Source organism: Nannizzia gypsea, genomic scaffold, assembly GCF_000150975.2.
Source record: "Nannizzia gypsea CBS 118893 supercont1.1 genomic scaffold, whole genome shotgun sequence".
Taxonomy (NCBI): domain Eukaryota; kingdom Fungi; phylum Ascomycota; class Eurotiomycetes; order Onygenales; family Arthrodermataceae; genus Nannizzia; species Nannizzia gypsea.
Window position 1 is genome coordinate 2,304,481 of NW_003345201.1, and position 24,443 is coordinate 2,328,923.

General features: G+C 50.2%; 2 protein-coding genes across 2 annotated transcripts; both read left to right on the forward strand.

Moving 5' to 3' along the window:
* Positions 1-57: 57 nt before the first annotated feature.
* MGYG_00864 (hypothetical protein) lies at positions 58-20,482 on the forward strand (the record flags this gene model as incomplete). Its single annotated transcript, XM_003176732.1, has 4 exons — positions 58-6,219; positions 6,290-16,078; positions 16,145-18,871; positions 18,935-20,482. 4 exons carry the CDS (start codon positions 58-60, stop codon positions 20,480-20,482), a joined length of 20,226 nt encoding a protein of 6,741 aa, XP_003176780.1.
* Positions 20,483-21,400: 918 nt separating this feature from the next.
* MGYG_00865 (manganese resistance protein MNR2) lies at positions 21,401-24,096 on the forward strand (the record flags this gene model as incomplete). Its single annotated transcript, XM_003176733.1, has 4 exons — positions 21,401-21,693; positions 21,777-23,690; positions 23,751-23,953; positions 24,026-24,096. The coding sequence occupies 4 exons, from the start codon at positions 21,401-21,403 to the stop codon at positions 24,094-24,096; spliced, it is 2,481 nt and encodes an 826-aa protein (XP_003176781.1).
* Between the last annotated feature and the right edge of the window lie 347 nt (positions 24,097-24,443).

Genomic DNA, 24,443 nt, shown 5'->3' on the forward strand with positions numbered 1-24,443 from the left:
CACACTCCCTTTCCACAGGCTGTCTCGTCCAGTGGCCGGCCCCAATCCACGATCAAGATGTTTAGAAGCCTTCTGGGAACCCAGTCGAGCAGCCGATCGTCTGTCTCGAGCCGCCACAGACATCGTCGAGATCGCGACGACTACGACGACGACGACGACGACAGCCGCTCAAAGTACTCATCGCGCTCTCACCACAAATCGTCTCGCCATCATTCGTCTTCCTCGAAGCACAAATCCTCACGAAGTGACGATCGTGATGCGGATAGACATTCGAGCTCAAGACGGTCCTCGCGACGTTATGAGGACGACGGCGACGGCGCACGTTCTACCATAGCTCCTAGTGAGATAACATCTGAAGCGCCGTCACGGATGCTGGATGGTGAGAGGAGTACTTTTGGTGATGACCCTAATGACCATTATAAGGAACGAAGGTCTCGCAGAAGAGGTCGTGGAGATGACGATTCTGTACTTGAACGAGACCCGCGAGACGCAAGGCGCCGCGAGAGAGATACATACACAGAGGAACCGAGATACCGTGATGATGCCCCTTCTACGGTAGGACCCGACTTCCGAGATGCTTCACGTCGTGAGAGAGATGGATATGGATATTCGGGTGAACCACGACGGCGCTCGCGAGACCGATATAACGACAATGACGACGACAGACGACAAAGGAGCAGTCGTCCATACGATGAACCAGCTACTGATGATAGATACGAACCAGCTACACGTTCGGAACGACGCAGCAGGGCCTTGGATGACCGAGCCATTCCTGAAGACCAACGGCCCATTGAACCAGCTGGCCGCAGCCGAACTGCAGCTTCTGGCCCGGGAAGCTCGCGGTCTCCCATGTACCCTTCGGATGGCAGCTATCCTACGACATCAGGACCTGGGGCTATGCCTCAATCATCATATTCTTATCCTCCACCCACATCAGGCTCCTATCCACCTCCAGATAGTGCTCAGCAGCCGCCTATGATGGGCTCAGCTGCCGAGTATTATGGAGACCAAGGCCAGTCGGTCCCAACTCAGCCTGGATTCACGCCCAGTGCTATTTCACCTTCTGGTCCTGAACACGAACCTCATCCCTCAATACCGATACCACAGTTTGACCAGCACCAAGTTGGGCCATCCGGACCACCGCCTCAGCACGACACTGGAACTGGGGTGTTGGACGGCATGGCCGCTGGAGCTGCTGGCTACGGCATAAGTTCAGCCATGTCTGGTGGATTACCTCACAGCGGACCTCCCAACACCTCACCAATTATGCCAGGGAGCATGTCGGCTGATGTGCCCTCCAATTCACTGCCCAATGCACCATCCAACACGCTACCAGACAGCTTCCATGAATCTCCAGTCAACTATGCGCCATCTGGATACCCAGAAAACCAACCTCAACACCATTCGTCTTCATCACATGGCGGGCTTGCTGCACTTGGAGCGACAGCAGGCCTTGCAGCTGCAGCAGGCCTAGCAGCACATTCACATCACAATTCGCACCATAATTCATACAGCAATAGCCATCAAGTGCCACAGTCTCAATACCAACAACCCCAGCACATTGGAGGCTTTCAGCAAGGAAATCTTGCCTATCAAAAACGTCAACAAGGCCCTCTAAAGAAGTTCGTCGACTTTTGGCGAGATCCTGAAGGTGTGGGACTGTACGAAGAGTACTCTGAAATCATTGGAACCTGCAGGTACTGTTTTGAACCAGGAACAACCTCTCGCGATGCACCACGCAAACATCGATATCGTCGCAGGTTATCCAATGACAGCTTCGGCGGTAGATCCAGAGTGGATAAGTTGACTCGCTATGGGTCTTCTGAGGAAGAAGGCCACCACAAGAGCTCGAACCGCAAATCCTGGCTGGCTGCTGGCCTGGCTGCATATGTAGGCAAGTCTATCTTCGACAAGAGAAAGAGGGACCACCGTGATCGCTCTCCATCAATTCGACGCACCAAATCATCGTCCTCCTCAAGCGTGGGAGGTAAGGGAGCAGTCTCGTACGGACAGGCTACTATATCGGAGTACTCCCACCCGCCGTCCACAATTGGTGGTGGACGGAAATTGGACAGATATGATTCCCGGAGTGATGTTTCGAAGCCGTCCATATCAGCTCATTCGAGATCTAAATCTGAAGGGTACCGACGTCGAGATCGATCACGGTCGTCATCGAGCGATAGTAAGTCTGGCAGATCAGGCCTGAAGACCGCTGCCATCGCAGCTGGTGCACTTGGTACTGCTGCGGCCCTGTCATCAGCCAGCCATGGACGCAAAGAGAGACGGATACGTGCTCGTAGCCGAAGCAGGTCTCCTAGAAAACCTCGACGTCGTTACTCTTCGTCTTCTAGCTCCTCGATGATTGATATCTCTCGCCCCTCGGCAAAAAAGGGCCTGGCAAGCTTTTCAAACTTCTTTAGCGCACCGTCAGAGAGGAGCCGAACCGGTCGAACCGGCCGAGCCAGCCCTCGTAAGAAACAGCGGAACTTATTTGGTATTGGATCGACATATTCATCATCGGACGATGCTGATCTCGCCTTTGGTTCTGGATTTCTTAAGCCGCGGAACTCAAAGAAGGGAAAAAACCGAAAGCGTGACGAAGTCATCGATGCTAAGCTCATTGGTCTAGGTGCCGCTGCTGCTGGACTTGCAGCTTCGGCATCGATTGCGAACGGGAGACGAAATCACAGCTTGATTGCAGTCAAGGAACGAAAATCCAAGCACGAAACAACTGCAGATGACAATTGGGAATCTGTGTCCGATGAATCATCCTCTGCGGATTCTGGCCTGGCGTACGGTGGACCATCGTCAAACAGCCGAGATTCCTTTACGTCCGACTCTGGAACTTCAAAATGGCGATGGCGATGGGGGACTTCTAAGAAAAAGAAGAAGACACCACAGTCTCTAGAGTACCCCAATAAACGGAATGACCATGGACGGAACTCCCAAGCTTCGCTCGTTCCGCCATCCAGCAGCTTGGGCAGCCTCCCTTCCATGCAGAATGTCGACCCTATTCCGACTGGTGAACAATCACTGACACCTTACCGTCATGAACATAATTCTACAACGGGTGGCCCGTCGGTTTTTGACACGACGAAGCAAATATACATTTCTCGCCCAGAGCATACGGAGATTGACCAGCCAAAACCAACGGTCCCCGTATCTAACTCATTCTACAATCAAAAGGACCCTCAAAGCGAAAAGCCCAAACCTACCTTCAAGGAAATCGCTCCTGCTGTGGCCAGTGCTGTAGCTGGTGCGGCATTGATGGGAACTGCCATCGAGTACTACAATGATCACCCCTTGAAGGACTCTAAAGCAGTTGTTCCAGCTGATCCATCCAAATCCAAGGATATGTCTTTACCCGGGGCCCTGTCTGGCAGTAATCGAGAACGTCCCTCCTCCCACAGTGACCTGGCGTTGGAACAACATCAACAGAAGCAAATCATGCCGCCTCCACCTGCTTCATTGCCAGGTAGTTATGACTTAGTGCCACGAGTGGACAACGTGGGCGTGGATCGATCTAGAAAGGCAAGGGATGACAGCGATATATCTATGAAGAAAGTGGAACGCAGAAGAAGAAACTCTTCTCCTGCCCTTGAGGACCAATACACTTATATCACCCCGTCAGATCTATCTAAGCGCAGGTCCACAGGGAAAGGCGTCGTCCAATTTGAACTGACCAAGGAGCAGCAAGACAAGGAGATGCGCCAGCGAGAGCTGGAAAGCGAAAAAGCGGCCAGACGCTACCCGCGAGACGATGAACCAGTGTCAGATCCAGAGAACCGGATACCCAAGTCGAGGCGGTCTCACCCTGTAGATATGTCTCCGCAATTACCTGATGACAAGTTTGAGGCGCCGCCTAATGAAAAGGAGGCTGAGTCATGGTCTTTGCCTTCTCGAGTCGCATTTCCAGTCCTCTCCGGGGCTGCTGCTGTAGCGGCTGATCGCATACTCGACGAAAAGAAGCGTAAAAGAGAAGAGCGCCGTAGAGAACGCCGCGGCTATTCTGAGTCTGAGGCTGGATCATCAATGGTCTCGAGACAGCGTTTCGATTCACCCGATCGTCACTTCGTTGAAGAACCTGGGGAATTAGCCGAGAAGCCAGTCCCAAACCCCAAGACCAAGCCAACTTACGAGAACTATGCGACTTATTTCACACCTCCGGAGCTTCGTCGTGAATCCAGTGCAGAGTCGGTTCCGGAAGTAACTTCAGCAGCCAAATCCGAGGCTACCAAATTCCGTCTTATTGAACCCCGTACTAGTCCACTTGACACCAAGCTGACTAGGGCTGAACCAACCAGGAGTACAAGTCTACCCTGGCCAGTTCCTGATTTGAACCTCATTGAGCCCACACCACCTCAAAGTAGGACCGGTTCTATCCTGAGCCATGGTGACGAGACAAAGGACCGCCAGATTGCTGATCCCATTGTGACTGTTCCCGGACAAGCTGCCTTTGAGCTAGATAAAGACGATACCCACGATATTGCACGAAATACTGAAGCTGGAGATATCGAAGTCCCTGGACCTTCTCTTCACAACGTTCCTGGAGCCGCAAAGAAGTTGAACAACGATGATGACATCGAAGTCATCCCTTCTAAGAGCGAACCTCGCGAGCTTCAACCAGGCCCCGAAATTCCTTCGCCTCATCATATGCCTGGCGAGTTTGATGACATCGATTTTGCTGCCACACTTGCTGCCGGCGCAGCTATGTCAGGGTTTGATCCTTCGATTGTCACGGATAACCCGACTTATCATAGCCGTGTTTCACCTCCACGATCAGAGGGTGATTTTAAAAGTATATATGAAGAAACGCCAGTATCTCCTGTCCGAGAATTTTATGAGCACGAACCACTACCTCCAGCAAACAGGCATGCAAGGCAAGAAGTCACTGAATACCATGGGCCCACCGATCGAGCGGTAGAATTGCACAGTGAAGTAGGACAAGATACCCTTCCGAAAAACATGGAAATCGTACCCCCTGAAGAGTCCATCAGCCCTCTGGCACCTGAAGCCACAGCTGCAAAGCTGAGTAAGAAAGAGAAGAGGAAAAAGAAGGCCGCTCAGAAGAAGAGCAAGTCTGTTGGCGAGCAGGACCTTGAGCCAGACTGGGAAGAACAGCCTATTTTTACTCAACCAGAACCCACCGAAGCTGACCGTGAGGTTAATTCTGGAAACGCTGATAGGTCGGGGACAACGAGCCGAGACCTGTTTGAGGCAGACGACAAGCCGGGCTACGGTGACCCTTCTTTTAAGGAAATGGTAGATGAGGGTGAAAAAGCACCTGGACATGAGAAAGAGACGTGGCAAGATGCGGAGGAGGGTATACAGCCTTATATACCGTTGGCTGATGACAGTTCGATCAAAATAAAACCAGCGGAAGTCAGCCCTCCAACTCGCGATGTTGACGATCAATTGCTAGATAACCAACCCTATGCTTCCATGCCAGGGGACTTTGGTGATGTATGGGTTGATCTTGGTCCTGTTGGTGGAAATGGTGTGCCTATTGTTCCTGAAGAGAAGGGTCCAGTAGAGGAACCTGAGTTTGCAACTGTTGAGAAACCAAAGAAAAAGTCTAAAGGGAAGAGCAAGCTGGAAAATGTTGACGGACCCAGTCTCATCCCAAGCGACGTTGCAGAAGCTCCCACGCGTGGATCCGAGGCAGACGAAACCCTTGACTGGAACGTTGAGCCAACTACTACCACGTCAATTCCCGACCTTGGTGGGCTAGAAAGGGGTAAATCCAAATCTAAACGCCGCTCAAAACGATATGCGGAACTCATCGACTCCCGATCTGAAGTTGGCGAAAGCTCCAAGCCAGAAGATGACAATATATCCGTGGTCTCTCGGGCTAAATCAGAGGCGGCAAAGGACTACGCAAAGAACAGCGATAAGTCCCGGGGGTTCTTTGGACTATTCGGCTCTTCTCCAGCAGTGGGTGAGGAGAGTTCCAAGCTAGAAAGGGACTCATCACCTCCGCCATCAGAGATTTCAACAAGCTCAAAGAAAAAGAAGAAGTCGAAGAAAGATCGCCGTGCTGATGAAGATGCGATCACGGCAGACGACAATGACTTGCCGGCATCACGAGATATTGAACCAGTAAACGCATATGACGCAAATAATGACGATCAACAAAGACAGAAGAGTAAAGATCGGAAGAAGGGCCGTAAAAATCGATATGAGCAGATAGTCGAATCTGGGAAAGCCAGTGATGATGAAGTATGTAACTACTAATAGGTTTTTTTCTTAATAATGCTATTCTTTTCTCTTTGCTGACAGGGACTCTCAGGACAAGAATCGACAGGATACCAGTAGACAAGAAAAGGACGATACTCTAGTCAAAGACCAGTCTTCTAAGCCCTTCCTAGACGATAGCTTCGAGATAACGTCCGTGCCTAGTGGTACTTTAGAGCAAGATCCTGCTACCTCTGTTGAGAGGGAGTCTAACCGAGGCTCTGCTCCTGTATCAGACTTTCCTATACAGCTAAACCTGCCATCTCGTGGCCGGAGCCGCTCTGTTACTCCCTTGCCTGGCGAGAAGGTAGTTGACTTGCCTACTCAGTCTCTCAGCAGACCTTCATCTCGATCACGGTCACCTCCAGGTACCGCAAAACGGATATCATGGCGGGGAGGGTTCAATTTTGGAGATGTCAACAGTTCTCCTACCGCAATTCCCATTCAGCTTCGCCGGCCACCATCAACCCCTGATAGAGGAACTCATGATAGCCCGGTTTCCCCGAGCAGGCCTAAATCTGGACACAAGCGGCCAAAGTCCACTGAGTTCAAGACGAATCGTGAGTTTAGACCATTGTGGCTTGTTGAACGGCATACCAGCAAAACCGAACAGCCTGAAGAGGAGACATACCCATCACTTCCCTCTAGTAAATCTACGTCTCGAATGTCATCGGTCGAAGATTTACGGGCCAAAGCTCTTGAGGGCGAAGAATCTATGGATATATTCTCAACCCCAAGACGCCGACCATCATTGCATGTTGCTACTAACGACTCTTCTTTTGACGTAGATGTCCTAGGTTCCCAGCAAGCCACCCCAACCGCGCATTCCTTCAGATCCCAGGACCGGAGGCCGAAAGAGAAGCCAAAGTATGAGTTTCATTCACCGTCTGAGCTCCTGGAGGGTCCAATGTCGTCTCGGTCTGCACTGAATGATGTGACGCAGCCCTCTGAAGGAACAATAATTCCAGGTAGCAACAAGACCAAAGAATTAGAGCTTATGGATCTTCAAAACCTACCACCTCTACCTGACTCTCCAATTCATGAAGAATTTAAGTCTCGTGAGTTGGATGTCACTCCGGGAATCGGTCATGATGTACCGCCAAGCTCTCATCATGAGCCTGAAGTAGAGGTAGCCGAAATCCCGGCAGAAACAATTTCTCCTGAGCATCTCCCTCCTCTTCCTGATAGCCGCTCGCCTACTCCCACGGCTGATCAGGGGGTGGAAACCCAGTCATTAGCGGAGGGTATTGATCGTTCCTTGACTCCGCGGCCGACTTACCATGGACTTGATGAGGCGCCAGTGCAAGCGCCAGTCGAAGTTTCTACTCCAGATTCAGACCCTGCTACGCTAACTCAGCTTTCGCCAACGTACCGTACTAGTGAGGCCAGTGAGTACGAATCGGTTGATGAAGACCACTTCGTAGATGCCAGTAGCCAGGCGCCTATGAGTCCATCTTACCAGGAGGGTTTCAACTCACCTACTACACCTACTTGCTTACCCGCAGATTCCGAGCCTCAAGGATCAGCTGCCCTTCCTCCATTCGCTGCTGACTTTCCGGTCCTTGGCGTTCCTGATGAAGAAGACAGCATTTCCAAAGATACGGATGCTGAATCTGTGACGACAGTGAAAAAAGATGACGGCAATGAAAGGGAGCCAGAACCTACAACAGAAACAGTCAAGGGCCCTGAACTTGAGTCTTCAGCAGAAATAGCAAAGGAACCTGAGGATGAGCCCGAAGTCACAGCACCAAGATCTAAAAAGAACAAGAAAAAGAATAAAAAGAATCATGATGCCGAGCCTACTCCTACTAGCCAAACTCTGGAGCCCGAGGCTCGACTTACCGCGGAGCCAGATTTCGAATCTGTTGCTGAGCCTGTTGCTGAAGGCCCAACGGAGAGAGAAGCGCCTTTGGTTATCTCAACTGATTCAATCTCTACCGCAGCCGCCGATCAAGAGTTAGGCGAAGGGCCAACCCTGTCTACCGCCATTGGCGAAGAAAGCAAGCTAGAACTTGTGGAAGAGGACCCAGTTCCCGCACCAGTTACCAAGTCCAAATCTAAGAAAGGCAAAAATAAGAAAGGGCGCAAGAACAAAGTTGTAGTAGATTCTGTTGAAAAGCCCAGCCAGGAGCCGGATGGATCTTCGGCAGGTACTTCTACTCGAAAGGACGGCATTGCTATTGCCCAGGACGAAGGCTTGGAGACTCCTACAAGAGACGTAGCGCACGCTCGGCTAGGCGATGCTGTGACTGACTTTGTGTCTGACATGGATCCCCAATTGCACAATGACAGCCCTGATATTGTGAACGCCACTCCGCCAAAGGACACTGCCGTGGAAACAAAAAAGGCTACCGAAGATCCTGTTCCAGGTGAAGTTCTTGCAGCCGACGTTCCTTTACCAGTTGCGGACGTTGAGGAAGCCGATGCTCTCAACTCTGTTCGTGGGGAGCCAGAGCCAGCTGAAACTATTTCGGCGCAAGAGGATTGTCATCCAAGTGACAAAACGGTGTCTCTGCCTCACAGCCCGGTGCAGCAACCGCATGATATACCACTCCCCCCACCTGATGTAGAGGAAGCTGATATTCTACAAGGCACAGACGAAGTAAACCCAAAGGAACCAGAACCAGTACAACCTGAAGAGATTTTGGATGCTGCTGGCCCTTCCCTCCCCTATGACTCTCCGGTGACTGAAGTTGCTGCGCCTCTTCCAGGCACGGATACCCAGGAGATAGAGGAGGTGAGAAGCAAAGGATGGCTTGAAACCTCTTCTGGCCCAGAACCTTCTGCCGAGAATATCGGCGTTCCAGTGAGCGGTGACAGTCTCGATCCAATGCTACCTATGCATACAGATACCCAAAGCCAGGACCAGCCTCCCCATAGGCTTGAAGATGACATACTTCCCACCCGTTCTTCCGCAAACGAGGTAGATGAAAGCGGTGATCAAAGTGGCCCTGATATGTTTTTTGATGTTGTCCGGGATGCGGATGCTCCAGCCAAGCTTGAAATGCCGGATGAGCTGGCGGACAAGGAGCCCGTAACGAATACCCCTGCCGATAAACCTGACGAGTTTGCAGAGCTTGAACTAAAGCCGAAGAAAAAGAAAGGCAAAAAGGGCAAAAAGGATCATAAGGATTCTACATCCATTGACAACGAAACATCAGCATCCGCGGAACAACCACCTGCAGAATCGTCTGGGCTACCGGTGAAATCTAATGACATGGAAGAGGCTCCGACCGTCGCTCAGAATGAAGAGACTGTTGAGCAACCGGCCACTGAAGAGCGATCTTGTCCTGCGGAAGAAACTCAGGCTTTATCCCTGTCAACAAACCTCGACGCTAACGCGGCCGAACCTAGCGCCGTAGCCAATGACGCTCCACCACATATTCCCGCTGACAACAGCTCCCAAGAAGTGCGGTCAACGTCCAAGCAATCCAAGAAGCAAAAGAAAAAGGACAAGAAAAAGCAAGCATTACCGGATAGTGCACCAGAGGAGACTGTTCCTGAGGCAAGCAATGTCGAAAAGGACGTTGAGAAAAGCACATTGGCGGTTCAAGACCCTCAAGACCAAACGGCGGCTACTGAAGAAATCGGCCAGGACCAGCTGGTAAATACGGGAGAAAGCGATATTCCCATAGCTACTCCTGGCCTCGTTGAAGGTCTAAAGGATCACCTCATTGATGACCCAGTTGATGAAGTGGAGGCTCCAAAAGAGGATACATTGCCACCTGGTTTTAAACTCGAAGCACCTGTCTCACTAGACGTAGATGACAAAAGTGCTGTCGAAAAAGACTCCGAAATCAAAGACGTTGAAGGAAGCGAAGCCATGCGATTCATTCCACCTGCTGAAGAACCAGAATTGCAAGCAGAAACCATTCCGTCTACTGAGGAAGCCCCCATTAAGCCTGCCAAATCCAAGAAGGATAAGAAAGGGAAGAAGGGCAAAAAGAATCGTGACGCCGTACCTTTAGAAGACGAAGCTCAAAGCGCACAACTAATTAAATCTTCCGACGAGCAGCCGTTAAAGGAGTCGGAGATCGAATCAGTTGTCAAAGAAGGCCCTCTTGCTAAAGAAAATCCCGTGGAGCCCGCCAGTGGCCTGCCGATAGGTGCTGATGACACCCCTGTGGAAACTTCTGTTGAAAAGCCGATAACAGACAAGGAAAAGAAAAAACGCAAGAAGAACCGCAGTGTATCAGCCGTCGAAGAGGAATCCCAATCTGTTCAGAAATCCTTTGTACCAGATGTTTGTGAAGCTGTTCCTGAAATTGGCCCTGAGACCCAGGAACCTGCTCCGCAGGAGATTCAAGATGATTCACGGAATACTGAGGCCTCCGAGCTTTTGGTTGAAGCACCATCAGTGGTTGATAAACTACCAGCCGAACCTGAACTTGCTGAACCCTCTAATGCAGAGGTGCCAGTCGTTGGAAGCATCCCAATGGAAACCCAGGCCTCAGAACAAGTAGTGGAGCAGCCATCAGGTGTTGATGATTTGACAATGAGACACCAACATTTGGAGCCATTGGATGAACCTGCTTCAGAGATTAATGATACATTTGAAGAGCCTCAGGCACCGGAACCTACCCGGGACGACAATTTGCAGGGAGCTGAACCCCAGCCCTTGGAATTATCAAATGAGCAACAGGCTTTGCCTATTGATTCTATACCAGTTGACTCTCAACCTTTAGTTGAGGAGCCGTCTGAAATTGTCAAGGAGCCACTGGAGTCTGCCGATGACCCCGGAGTATTAGAGCTCCCTGTTGAGAAGCCAGGTGATTCTGAAGAACCCCCAAAAGAGCCGTCTGATGAAAAGCCTCTACCGGTAAAGGGCAAAAAGAAAAAGAAGAAGAAGAAGAACCAGCCGCAGTCTTTGGACGAGGAACCCCAGGCTGTTGAATCATCATCTCAGCCCCAAGAGCTACCAATAGTAACAGAGCAAGACGAACCTCCGGAACTCAAGGAAGATATACCAGCAGAGCACAAAGACAATGAATCGCCTGAAAATTTGTGGGACAAAGCCGATGTTCAGCAGGACGTGCAGGCCGGGTCTCTAGCAGACCAACCGCTGCCAGTTGAAAATGCATCCGTGGAAGCCTTGGTCGACACTCCTCTCCCCACTAAGGAAAAACGGAAAAAGAAGAAGAAGAACGGCCATTCGATATCCATTGATGAGGAGCGTCAAGTCACAGGGATCCCAGCCTCCGTTAATGACCTATCAGCAAAACCACTCGAAGATGCTCCAACGGAGACCCCCCGGGATGTTGAGCCTCAAGAGAACCTGTCCAAAGACGAACAACCCCACATGCAGGAAGAGGAATTCACAACGCCTCAGGATGGCAGCCGCCAAGACACAGAGCCATCTGCTCCCACTGAAGAGCCACCTACGGAAACCCTCCCGGATGCACCTTCAGAGCCCCAACCTTATAAGGTCGTTGTACCTGTTGAAGCCGACCTAGTCTCCGGCTCCCCTAAGACTCTCGAAGGTGAAACTTTCGATACTATGGAGGAAAAGCAACCAGAATCTCAGCAAGCTGGAGGCTCGTTTTCGAATGAGGCCGAACCTACTGCGGTTTTAGAGGAAACGAGGCCTGAAGTCACCGAGACCATGAAAGATGAGCAGCGAATATCCATCCCATCGGAAATTCTGGAGCCAGATGTCAAGGATCTCATAGAGGAGGAACAGCCAGGGTCTCAGCAAGCTGGAGACTTATCTTCAATTGGGGCCGAGCCTTCCACAGTTTCGGAAAACAAGGAACCTGAAGTCACTGAGACTATGGAAGACGAGCAGCGAATATCCATTCCATCGGAAATTCTGGAGCCAGATGTCAAGGATCCTGTGAAGGAGAAACAACCAGAATCTCAACAAGCTGGAGACTCCTATTCAATTGGGGCTGAGCCTTCCACTGTCTCGGAAGACAAGGAACCTGAAGTCACTGAGAGTATGGAAGACGAGCAGCAAAAATTCGTTCCATCTGAGAGTTTGGGTCCTGGGCTTAAGGTTCCAATGGAGGTCAATAACCCCGAATCTCAGCACATTGAAGACTCCCCTTCCATGGAGGTTGAACCTATTTCAGTTTTAGAGGGCAAGCAACATGAAGCCACCGGGATCATGGAAGAAGAGCAGCTCAAATCCACTCCATCTGAGAATATCGATCCCGAGCTTAAGGAGATTGAGCAGCCTGAATCTCAGCATATTGGAGACTCGCCTTCCATGGAGGTTGAAACTACCACGGTTTTAGATGACAAACAGCCTGAAGTCGCTGGGACTGTGGACGAACAGCAGCTAAAGTCCAATCCACCTGAGATATTGGAGCCTATGCCCAAAGATTCCTGGGAGGAGAAGCAACCGGAGCCCAGACTTTCTGAGCCACAGGAGCCCATGCCGACCGAATCTACAGGCGAGAAGCAGCTAAGTACCCAGCACGATAACGTCCAGGGAGAGCAATACAATGCACCTGTTGCTCCTGTTGAGGAGCAGACACAATCTCGAATTGAAAATTCTGCACCACCAAAGGCTGAGTCTGTTAAACCTGAGGATGATGGCGACCTTAAACCGCAGAGTGACAGACCAGTGGAGGACTCAAAGGGCGAGGTAGCAGAACTCCCCGAACAGAAGGCAACAGACGTTTCTGACAAATTTCCTATGGGACCGCCAACCGAAGTGACTTCTGCACCTAAAGATAAAAAGAAAAAGAAGAAAAGTCAACCCAAAGCCTTGGAGGAGGAGCCTGAAGATGCAGATACACCAACACCTATTGACGGGCTCCCTGCGGACTCCATAGACCATCCTGTGCTAGAAACAGCAATCGAAAAGCCTCTTACAGCGAAGGAGAAGAAGAAGCTGAAGAAGCAACAAAAAAAACTGTCTTTGGAACAGGAACCTCAACCGGCAATATCACCTGAGGCTCCTGAAACTCTCCCTGTGGAAGCTGCAAGAGAAGCAGACTTGGAGGTAGATACGAATTCTTCTAACCTAGTGGAAGCCCCTGTTGAGCTGTCTTCATTACACAAAGGGGCACAAAAGAGCCAGGAAACACCACATTTGGAGGAGCAGCCGGAGCCCAAGGAGGTAGAACAATCCTCTGAAAATATCACCGTCGAGCCTCCAGTTGAAAAAGCCCTACCGATAAGTGCTAGCGTGACAGAAAATTCCCCTGACAAGCCTCTGTCTGCGAAGGAAAGGAAAAAGAAGAAGAAGAAAGAGAAGGCCGCAGCTTCTTTGGAAGACGACCTTGAGACTAAAGAAGAATCTGTCCCCATCGAAAATGCTTTAGACGAGACATTCGGTACTGAGCCCCTGCCGGAAGAACAAACTCCTACTGAAAAGCCTCTCTCAGTCAAGGAAAAGAAAAAGAAGAAAAAGAAGGGCAAGGAGGATCAGGAGGATCAGCTTCCTGGAGCCGAATCTTTAGCTCAGCCGGAGAAAGCCCCAGAGGCTTCAGAAAGTATGCCTGTCGATTTCTTGGCCCGGGAGACGCAAAGTATTGACAACACTCCGGCAGAAGCTCCTTTCGAACGGCCTTTGCCTGCGAAGGAAAAGAAGAAAGGAAAAAAGGGCAAGAAATCAAAACAATCGGTGGACTGGACAGATGAAGCGCCTCAACCTTCCGAGGACACTAAGGCACTGGGAGAGCACCAAACAGAGGCTCCAATCCAAGTTGAACCCACTGCCCTCGCAGAGACCGCACTGCCAGCCGATCATCCGCAGGCAAAAATTGAAGACGAACCCGAGGGTCCAACAGATAAACCCACGAATACGGCTTCAATCAAGCAAGGTACATTAGATACGGATATCGAACGAACTGATGCCACCATCACCGAGCCACAAGGAGACGGCGGTGAAGATAAGACTGGCAACCCAGACGAGGACGGTAAAGAATTTCAACTCTCTAAATCTAAGAAGAAGAGCAAAAGTAAGAAAACGGGTGAAGTTTCTTGTTGGACTGATGAAATTCCGCCTACGCAGGTTGACAATGGGCCTGCAATCCCTCCTACAGAGCTTGAGTCTCAGCAACGATCGTTACCTTTTGATGAAGGGACCCCCCAAAAATCTTTCACCACTGCCGATGCCACGGATACTCTACGAAATGACCCCTCTGACAACCTTCCTGCTTCCGACGCAGACCAGGCCGTATCGGAGCCCAAACCAACAGATACTCTGGTTCATGCAAATGCCCGGCCCGAGGATGATATAGCTATCGTTGAGGGATCTATGCAAACAGTAGTTAATCATGATAGTAGCCCTGAGATAGCGTCATTGCCGAAATCAGTGGAAGAAGCCACAGAAGAACGTCCTGCCGCTGAGACGACACAAGAAGGTACCAAAGCATCCACGGAGGTTCAGAGCACCGGACCGGGGCAATCTCTCGATGATCAAATGATAGAGAAAATCCAAGAGAATGCCACTGAGAATCCTGCCGATGAATCACTACCTGACAAGAGTAAAGGCTTATCATCAACTGGTCTAGGAGACACCCTTGCCGAACCTTCAATACCTGAACTACAAGATCCACCGACACCAACCCCTCCCCTTGCTAGCTTACCCTCAAGATCGTATGCCGAGGGCAAGCCAAAAGACTTCGCTGAGACCAGAGAACTAATGGATAAGGCATCTCCTAACCCCATCCAGCAGCAGGAAATCTGGGCTCTGGAAAATGAAGCCTCTATTCCAGAATTGGGACCGATTGATTCCACAAGTTCGGATCAGGCTCGCGGACATCAGCTCCCAGAACTGCCGGAAGCCGAAACATCTGACGCTATGCAGGAGACCCCCGCCGAGCTACTTAAATCAGAGCCCAGCCTTCCCCCTGGCTTTGCAGAAAAATCGTTAGCTGGTGGCCACAACTCTGCGGCTACCACTCTAGATCGTCACGCCCTTGAAGATGTCTCGCCCAGCATTGTCCCGGAGCTTGCAATTGTGCATGATGAAATCTCAGCGCAAAATTCCAACAAGACGTCCAAGAAGGAGAAAAGGAAGAAAAAGAAAAAGGGTGTGGTTTCTGAGGAAGAGTCTGCTGTTGCCCCTGAAGTACCAGTGATCAAAATGGAAACTTTACCTGATGAGCCTAGTATATCGGAGCCCCGTTCTGCTAACCTGGAGGAAGAGCCGCCGCGTATACTTTCAAAAAAGGAGCAAAAGGCTGCAAAAAAGAAAGCTCGCAAGTCGGCAACTGACGAAGTCGACACGGATGTCAAGGAAGTTGTTCGGGAATCAAGCCTTACCCCGGATGCCCCTGAAAATGCGGCTGAAATTGTTGGAACTGCAGATTTCAATGAATTGGTTGATGCCCCGATGACAGAAGAAGCCGCCGAAGTTGGTATCCAGCAACGTTCTGGGTTGGAAGGACCACCCGCCTCTACCCCCACGACAGTCGATACCGCTGAAAAAGATGCACCACCTCTATCTATGCCGTCTTCGCAGGAAGATAGCATGGCTGTACCGGAGATACCAGTAGCAATGACGGAAATTAGCAATGAACAAACATTGGATGAAGAGTCGGCCTCAAGGGAATTATTAAAGAAACAAAACAAGCGTGCTAAAGCTATGATTACTTCTCAAACGGAGGTGGATGTCCCTAACGATCCGAAAGAAGCTGAACCAAGGATGGAACTGGAGAAGGAACAATCTGCTCCGGAGCCAGCTTCATCGAACCAGTCTTCCAAAAAAAACAAGAAAAAGAAAAAGAAGAACAATCAAGACTTGGGAGGTGATGCTGAAGCTTTACTTTCGAAGGAAAAGGAGGCCAACAAGACACATACCGTCGAAGCTCCTGTTTATCTTGACGTTGATACACCTGTCGCTGGTGAGGTTGCAACCCCCAAAGAGGATGATGTAAATGAGGACGAGGTATGGCCAACTATTGACTGGGATCATATCCATGAAAATGTATCTAATACTGTTCCGTACGCCCAGGTTAACAATGAACGAGAGATGGACACGGCATCGTTGGATCTTCAACTTTCTGGCGACCATGAAGTCATCGACGATACCCCCGAAATCCAGCATCCAGTGCTTCCCGATTCAATGACCCCTGACATCGGAGACTTCAGTGAAGATACGGCTCCCAAAGCTGATGATGTACCGGAAGAAAATCTGGTAGAAATGACCCTTGAAGAAACTGGACAATTGCCCAAGGCAGAAAACCCGAGTGAGTTTCAGGATATCAAAAGCACTGAACCAACAGTAAATAGGGTGGATTTTGAAGGTGCGCCGAAGGAAGTGCGTGCGCCAGGCCAAGATGTCCCTTTTGGTAGTGGAGTCGACGCTAAGATCACATCAAGAAGCCATGAGATCTCTGAACCTATAGCAGGTTCGGCTATGGAGATTGACAGTAGCTTTACAGAGGCCTCACAATTGACAGCCACAGAAAATGCTGCAGCTGTGGATGACGGTATCAAAGATGTGCCAATGAAGGACTTGGACGTACAGCCTTCAGCTGAACAAACAGCAACTAGTTTTCACGACCCAAAAGACCTGACCACGCCGTTGCCACAGGAAACTCGGCACACAGAGCCCATCCTAGATGCAGAAGATATAGCCGAGGGAATTAAACCTTCCTCACTACCGACAGACGAGGGAGAAACAGCGATGCCTGCTAACATTCCAATCGGCTCACTACAGGACGAAGAGACCTGGCTGTCAAAAGATGTGAAGGGAAAGAACGGGAAGAAGGGCAAGAAGAATCCCAAGGGAAAGGACAAGGCACTTGAAGAGTACCAACCTGAGACTGAGACTCCTTTGTTTAAAACAGAGGACCTCCCAGATTTATCGAGTGGAATGTCCCAAATAATTGAATCAGCCGAGTCTGTACCCAACCTGACCGCAAGACAGCTGGAGGACGTCGCTGTACCGACAAGAGGTGAAAAAGGGAAAAGGCCTAAGGCCAAGGGTCTTGTGGTAGACGAAGTCGAACGGACTGAACCTGAAGAGGAAGAAAGTCATGATCAAAGTGTGGTTCAGCACGACCCTTGGGGAAACTTTGAGCCTTTGCCTGAATCCGTATCAGGACCCTCAACTGAGCCGCCTGGAGAAGGTGAAAGTGTCCCCTCAGGAACTGGAAGAAAGGGAAATAAGGCTAAGGACAAAAAAAAGAAAAAATCAATGGCAGTTGAAAACGTAGAGCCCAAAGACATACCACGCCGTGGACCGGTGGTTGAACCTGAAGTTCCAGCCGAAACATCTAAGGAAACTCTAGAAGCTCCAAGAGAGAGAATTCCTGAAGCAGAAGTCGAATTTCTCCCGAACGTCACTAAGAGGAAAGGAAAGAAGTCCAAAGTCAAGGGCAAAGATCCCGCAATTGTAAAATCCGTGGTTGAAACAGAAGAAAGCCTCCCGGGTGCGGCTCGTGGATTTCCAAATGAGCCAGATGAGCTCGACAAACCGGAAGAGCCTGCTTTCCTGTCCCCAAGGGTGCCTTGGAGTGGATCAGAGGGTAATTTGCCATCCTTAATGACGGGAAGGGGTTCGAGGAAGAATAGGAAAATGAGCAAAGTGCATGTTCCCGAGAATCCAGCCTTGGATATTGCAGAAGCACAGCTATTGACACCTGAACCCGAGCCTATTCCTAAACCTGCAGCAATAGAGCCCACAGAGATACCTGACTGGTCACAGAAATTTGAATCCTCTCTTAGAGGTGACAAACCAACACAGCAGGATACCAGGCCATTTGAGTTGACAACATCTCGGGCCCTTGATATTGATGTCCCTGGACGTGGTCCTTCTGGCTCTGAGCCGGAGCTTACCAACCAGCCACCTGAAAATGTCCAACTGTTGGACAGGTCAATGGATGAATCCGAAGCAATGACACTGACACCGAAGCGTATATCCAATGACGACCCTTTTTCGGTTGAATCAAGCTCGAAGGAGCGGTCCTCTACCGTTCTATTTCACTCTTCACCATCCACTCGAGACTTCAGTTACATGACTCCGTCAACCCAGACAATCTACGACCAGCCTGAGGAGCGTCCGTCCACACCTACTCCAACACATCTACACAAGTCTATCGAAACGGACAAACCCCTAGATGCCGCTGGTGACATAACCCCCCATGCACTGCTCTCTACCCCGGAGCAAGAGTCTGCAAAGCCAATCGTTGCCGAAGACACAACATCCAAGTCCCCCCAGCAAACTCGGCCATCTCTCGAGCCTCCATCCCTCTTCGGAGGACCCTACGGGCTGGCTGAACGGGGGCGGTCAGTCTCTAGATCGGTATCTCCTCCCAAAACACCGCTGGGAACGATTGAAGAGCACTCGGCCATCTCTGCGCCATACGAATCCCAGCCTCCTCCTGCCTTTCCCCAGCTAACCCCGGACGCCGTTACCACCAGCCGCGGGCCCGAGAAGATGCAACAGGCTCAACCGCCAGCCTGGACGACTCCCGACGCCAACCCTGTCGGAACCCCTGAATCGACGCCCCCAAAGCTACGTCGGGTTAAAAGCCGCCGCAGCTCCGATCTTAAAGCGGCGAGCCAACGTGACCTTCGGCGCGGAAGAACCAGAACTCCGTCTCCCAGCCTCTCACAAGACGACCAAGAATATCAGGAAGATGAAGAAGCGCGCCAACTTCCATCGTCTTCAACATATGACCCAGTCACAGACAAGGGCAAAGCGCCGCTGCGAGGCATGGCAGCCGACGTTTATGTAAGTTGACGATTTTACCCATGGCTACAAGTAGCCAGTTCTGTCACTAACGCATCTCCATAGGAAGGATGGGGCGATGTCCAGGGCGCCCCGCCGCTGTCACCTACTCGCCCGCCCAGCGTGCGTCGGCGCCGCAGTCTACAACGCCTCCAGGAGCTCGAAACTCGTCTCGACCAACTTGTATCGGAAAATCGCCTGTTAGGCTCCTCGAAAGCCGCCGCCGAAAAGGCAATTGAGAGTCAGGCCGTCGCCCAACGTCAACATGCGCGCGCATTAGAAGCACGTGACCAGGCCATCCAAAACAAGGAGCTTGAGATACAGCAGCTGCAGAAGTCCTCAGACTGGCTAAAGAAGGAGATTACTAGGCTGACGGAGGTCAATGAAGGCCTTGCTGCTGCCAATGCTGGCTACGCTGCCTCCCGTGGCCTTGACGGTGGCGACAAGTCAAACTACAAGGAGGAATGGGAAAAGTCGCAACGGGAGCTAGAGAAAGTCCGCGCGCAATACGCACAGCTATCCTCAGGCCTGGAGCAGATGGTCAAGCATGAAGTTGGCACTGCGCTCGCAGATAAGGATGCTGAGATTCAGTTGCTACGAGACAACCTGGCAGATGCCCAGGACAAGATCAAGGAGCTCCAGGCGCAAATCCAGGCCGCAGTCAAGGACGACATTCTCATCTTTCACGATGAAGACTACTTTGACAACGCTTGCCAGAAACTATGTCAACACGTCCAGCAGTGGGTCCTGAGATTCTCCAAATTTTCGGATATGCGCGTGTGCCGCACCACTAGTGTCCTCCGAGACGAGAAGATTGTTGACCGATTTGAGAATGCCATCCTTGATGGAACCGATGTCGATACCTACCTTTCCGATCGTGTTAGACGAAGAGATGTGTTTATGTCAGTTGCCATGACCATGATGTGGGAGTACATCTTTACACGATACCTCTTTGGAATGGACAGAGAGCAACGACAGAAGCTCAAGACCCTCGAAAAACACCTTTCCGAAGTCGGTCCACCAAACGCTGTTCACAAGTGGCGAGCTACTACTTTGACCCTTCTCTCCAAACGACCTTCTTTCAAAGAACTCCGCTCACAGGATACAGAAGCCGTGGTTCAAGAAATCTACCGTACCCTCTCAAAACTACTTCCACCCCCTCATGAGCTAGAGAAAACTGTTCTGGACTCCCTTCGCAACGTCATGCGGTCAGCAGTCGACCTTTCTATCAAAATGCGTACCCAACGTGCAGAGTACATCATGTTACCTCCCCTCCAGCCAGAATACGACACCAACGGTGAACTCCTCCGCAAAGTCTACTTCAACGCTGCCCTTATGAACGAGCGCAGTGGTGAAACAACGTCGAACGAAGAACTAGAGGCACAGAGAGCCGTCGTTCGCATGGTCCTGTTCCCCTTGGTTGTCAAGAAGGGCAGCGATGAGGGTGATGGTGATGAAGAGATAGTCGTCTGTCCTGCCCAGGTCCTTGTCGCAAGGCCTCCAAAGGAAAGGAAGTCGTCCAAGGGCCTGAGTGCTGATAGACAGAGCATTCGATCGACTCAAAGCTTCCCATCTATCAGTATGGCCCCGAGCAACCCCAGCAACATAATGTGAGGCGTCACACTCTCATTTATTTGTTCGCTCTGGGTATGCTTGATAACATTCCCTTGCGCACTCTCACAATTACATTGGAATACGGGAAGTTATGGCGTTTTTGTTTTGGTTTTTTGCGGGCCTTATCTTTCATAACTTCTATCTGGATAAAGTATTTGAACAGGATGAGTAGGATCAATCCCTGGCATTTGGGTATACATTAGGTACTTTACACGGCGTTCGGTTCTTTCCTGTGTTGTTCTTTCTTCCTTTTTTTTTTTTTTTTTTGGCTCATTTTTTTGATAATTATTGTTCTCTTTTGTTGCTGGGATAATGATGACGATGCTCACGACGTCTTGGAAAACAACACTTTTCTTGTACTTAATTTTGGTATCAACAGTTTTAATAGATTTTATGACCTTAGACTAAATAACTCCGTACGGTTCACCTTACACTGTCGCCGGCAAAGAGCAGATTATTCTGGTCCCGGATCAGCAATGCAGTTGCGAGCAGAAGAGATCTTTCCAAGCCGATCCCCGTGTCCGACAGACTATATGCAGTGCGACACGAAACAGAGAGGCTGCATAATTACTGGCCACCCATAGGCGCCGGCTGCATGGAAGAGGAATCCGGGCCCTACAAGTGGAACTTGATACTTGGAGTCAGCCCGGGGCTGTGATTAGGGTTTGAACCGGCACTACCAGCTAGCGAAAAACCCTTCAACCATCGACGTCATCCCTGGGGTCACTGACTGCCAGCAATCACAACTCCAACTCATCTCCCTGTTCCATGCCGAACTTCACCTCCTTTTCCACTTACCATCAACCTGCATACAGCTTCAAAGTTCCCTAAGTTCGCTAGGATCTCGGCCGGGACTCCGCAGATGATACTCAGCATCTCACTCCTCTATTTCTCCTCCTCGAACGGCCCAGCCTGAAGATGGATCCCACCAACAATGTCATGGGGGCAGAGAGGAGTGCGCCAAAGAAACGAAGACACAGAGCACCCAGGAAGAAGCGGAATAGGAGACCGTCCTTTGCTCCAGCTGGTGAAAATTCACACTACCCGTCGCCGCTCAGTCGAGTCGACACCCAACCAAATGAAGAGAATGAAGATACAAAGGATCCTTCCCTGACAGAGACTCGTCCACGCCCTTTCTACAACCTTGGAAGGTCCAGCGGAGGAAATCTCAGCGAGACAAGCCTTGAGAGTGAAGCCTTGCTAGATCATAGGTAAGCCAGTCTTCTAGCAACATACTCTTTTCAATACCCGTCATCTCCGTATTTCTGTCATTCTAACATCTTCTATATCACAGAAACCAGCCAATGATGCGCCCGCGTCGAGATAGTAGACTAGCCCAAAGCTTTCGTCCAGACCAAATGCTTGTTGAATCCCCTTCCAGCTCCCGGACCAAAGTACGGAGGCATGAAGCCTTGCCAGAGGACGACTTCGCCATCACAGATGACCGTGCACCGTTGTTAAATTCGTCGATGCAGAATGGTGGTGTTGCCCGGGGTTATGGTTCCGAGTTAAGATCACCATTTTCTATGCCACCGAATATGGGTGGTATGGGCAGCCCAACATCAAAGCGATCGCCACAGAACAGCTATACGCCCGATCCCTTCTTAGCTTCAAGGCAGGGATATGATGTCAATAACCCGCCTTCTGTGCCCGGAAGCCCCAAAATCATACCTGATATGGGCTATGATGAGACAGTAATCACAGGACCGGAATTTGTTCGGCAACAGTCCCCCGAAGCGCTGAGCTGCCATAGTCTGCCCATGGATGCAATCGTTGACGTGGATACAGAGTCTAGAAGACCAGGAGTGCAATCTAGACATGGATCAATGTCACATTCCCCACCTGACCTACAACGCCGCCGAACAGTTACTCTTCCAGTGGAAGAAGATGTATGCTTTCCTACCAGTGGCCTTTCAGATCTTGGCGAAGAGGACCTCCAGTCGCAAATACCAACAGGCGGAGATAACCGTGAGCGTAGACGCCGGTCGCGGAGGGTATGGCCTGATCTTTCAGTGTTGGATGAATGGAGCCAGCACGAGAAGGAGGCTCGCAGTGGCGGAACTCGTTCCAAGAGAATCGACGAACCAGTACTCATCGGTGGGAGGCTAAGGACTCGAAACCTGGTGTGGAAACATGACGAAGAAGAAGAAGCACCATACCGCTTCACATATTTCAATGAAGATTTCCAAAGCACCCTACACAGCCAGACGATATCAGAACTTGAACAACCCGGCCAGACTTTCCGAGACCTTTTCATCCCAGAACCACCACTACTTGAGGACGACTCTTCTGACGAAGAAGACGATTCATCCCCTTACAGTGGTGCGACATGCCGTGATAAACATCCATCTATATCCACAAATACCAATCCCACTTTAAACAATCTTCCAGATCTCCTATCAGACAATCCGGATGGCGCTTCCCCACAACCCACCAACATCAATAGCCGAAACCCTAGTCCTCAGAAAGAGCCACGATATGGACCCAGACCTACTTTCTGGCTTGACGTCCTCAGTCCTACTGACAGTGAAATGAGAGTTATTGCTAAAGCATTCGGGATACATGCCTTGACTGCTGAAGATATCATGATGCAAGAAGCACGAGAAAAGGTTGAACTGTTCAGGAATTACTACTTTATCAACTACCGCACGTTTGAACAAGATGTCAACAGCCCTGATTTCCTCGAACCTGTGAATATGTATGTGGTGGTTTTTCGAGAAGGCCTTCTCAGCTTCCACTTCTCCCGAACACCACACCCAGCAAACGTCCGTCGAAGAATTCGCCAACTCAAGGATTACCTGATTCTCAGTGCAGACTGGATATCATATGCTATCATTGACGATATAACTGACGTTTTCGGCCCACTTATCCATGCTATTGAGGATGAAGTCGACGAGATTGACGACAAAATTCTACGCTTACATTCTGATGATAAGGAAATGGGTTCTGATCAAAGTAACAATGAAAAGAGTGCAGCTTTAGAGGCAAGTGGTCCTGGAACAAATATGCTTCGTCAGGTTGGTGCGTGCCGTAAGAAAGTGATGGGGCTTTATAGGCTCCTAGGCAACAAAGCAGACGTTATCAAAGGATTTGCGAAACGTTGCAACGAGTACTGGGAGGTTGCCCCTAAGTCAGAAATTGGACTCTACTTGGGTGATATTCAGGATCACATTCTAACTATGACAAGTAATTTAACTCATTATGAAACGTATGCCTTCCCACCCATTCATTACATGGCCTGAGGCTTTTATCTAACCTTCACTCCTAGGTTACTGTCGCGTGCGCATTCAAACTATCTTGCCCAGATAAACATCCGAATGAACGAACGACAAGAGCAAACAGCCGATGTCCTAGGCAAGCTCACGGTACTTGGTACCATCGTCCTTCCGATGAATATTATCTGTGGCATGTGGGGGATGAACGTCAAGGTTCCCGGGCAAGACATTCAAAGCCTCAACTGGTTTTGGTCAAGTACGTTTCCAGGACATCCGATTCCAGTTTACCAATTCGTCATAGTTCCTGACAACTAATACTTCATTATAGTCACTGCCGGGCTGCTAATCTTCGCAATTGTCTGTTTCTACGTGGCCAAGCGCGTTTACCGCATTGTGTAAACGATATACACCGTTAGGAAAGGGAATCATATCCCTCTTCTATATATTTGGATACCATTTTTGCCCCAATTCCTTTTTGCATAGTGTACAAAATAGGAGTGCGAATGCAGTTGAGTTTTTTGAAACGTCGTGGGTGGCATGAAGTTTTGGATCAGAATCTAACTTGATAATTTCAACTCAATATGGGCCTTTCTATATAGTTTCTTTTGTCAAGGATTTACTCACTTCGTTGTTGCTTGTTTGTTTATACGAAAAGTTGAATCGGAGAAACAGATGGGCATTGCATATCTCCTACCCTAGAATTAGCGTTAGATGTTCGATATTTTCTATCAATGAGTAGCAAATGA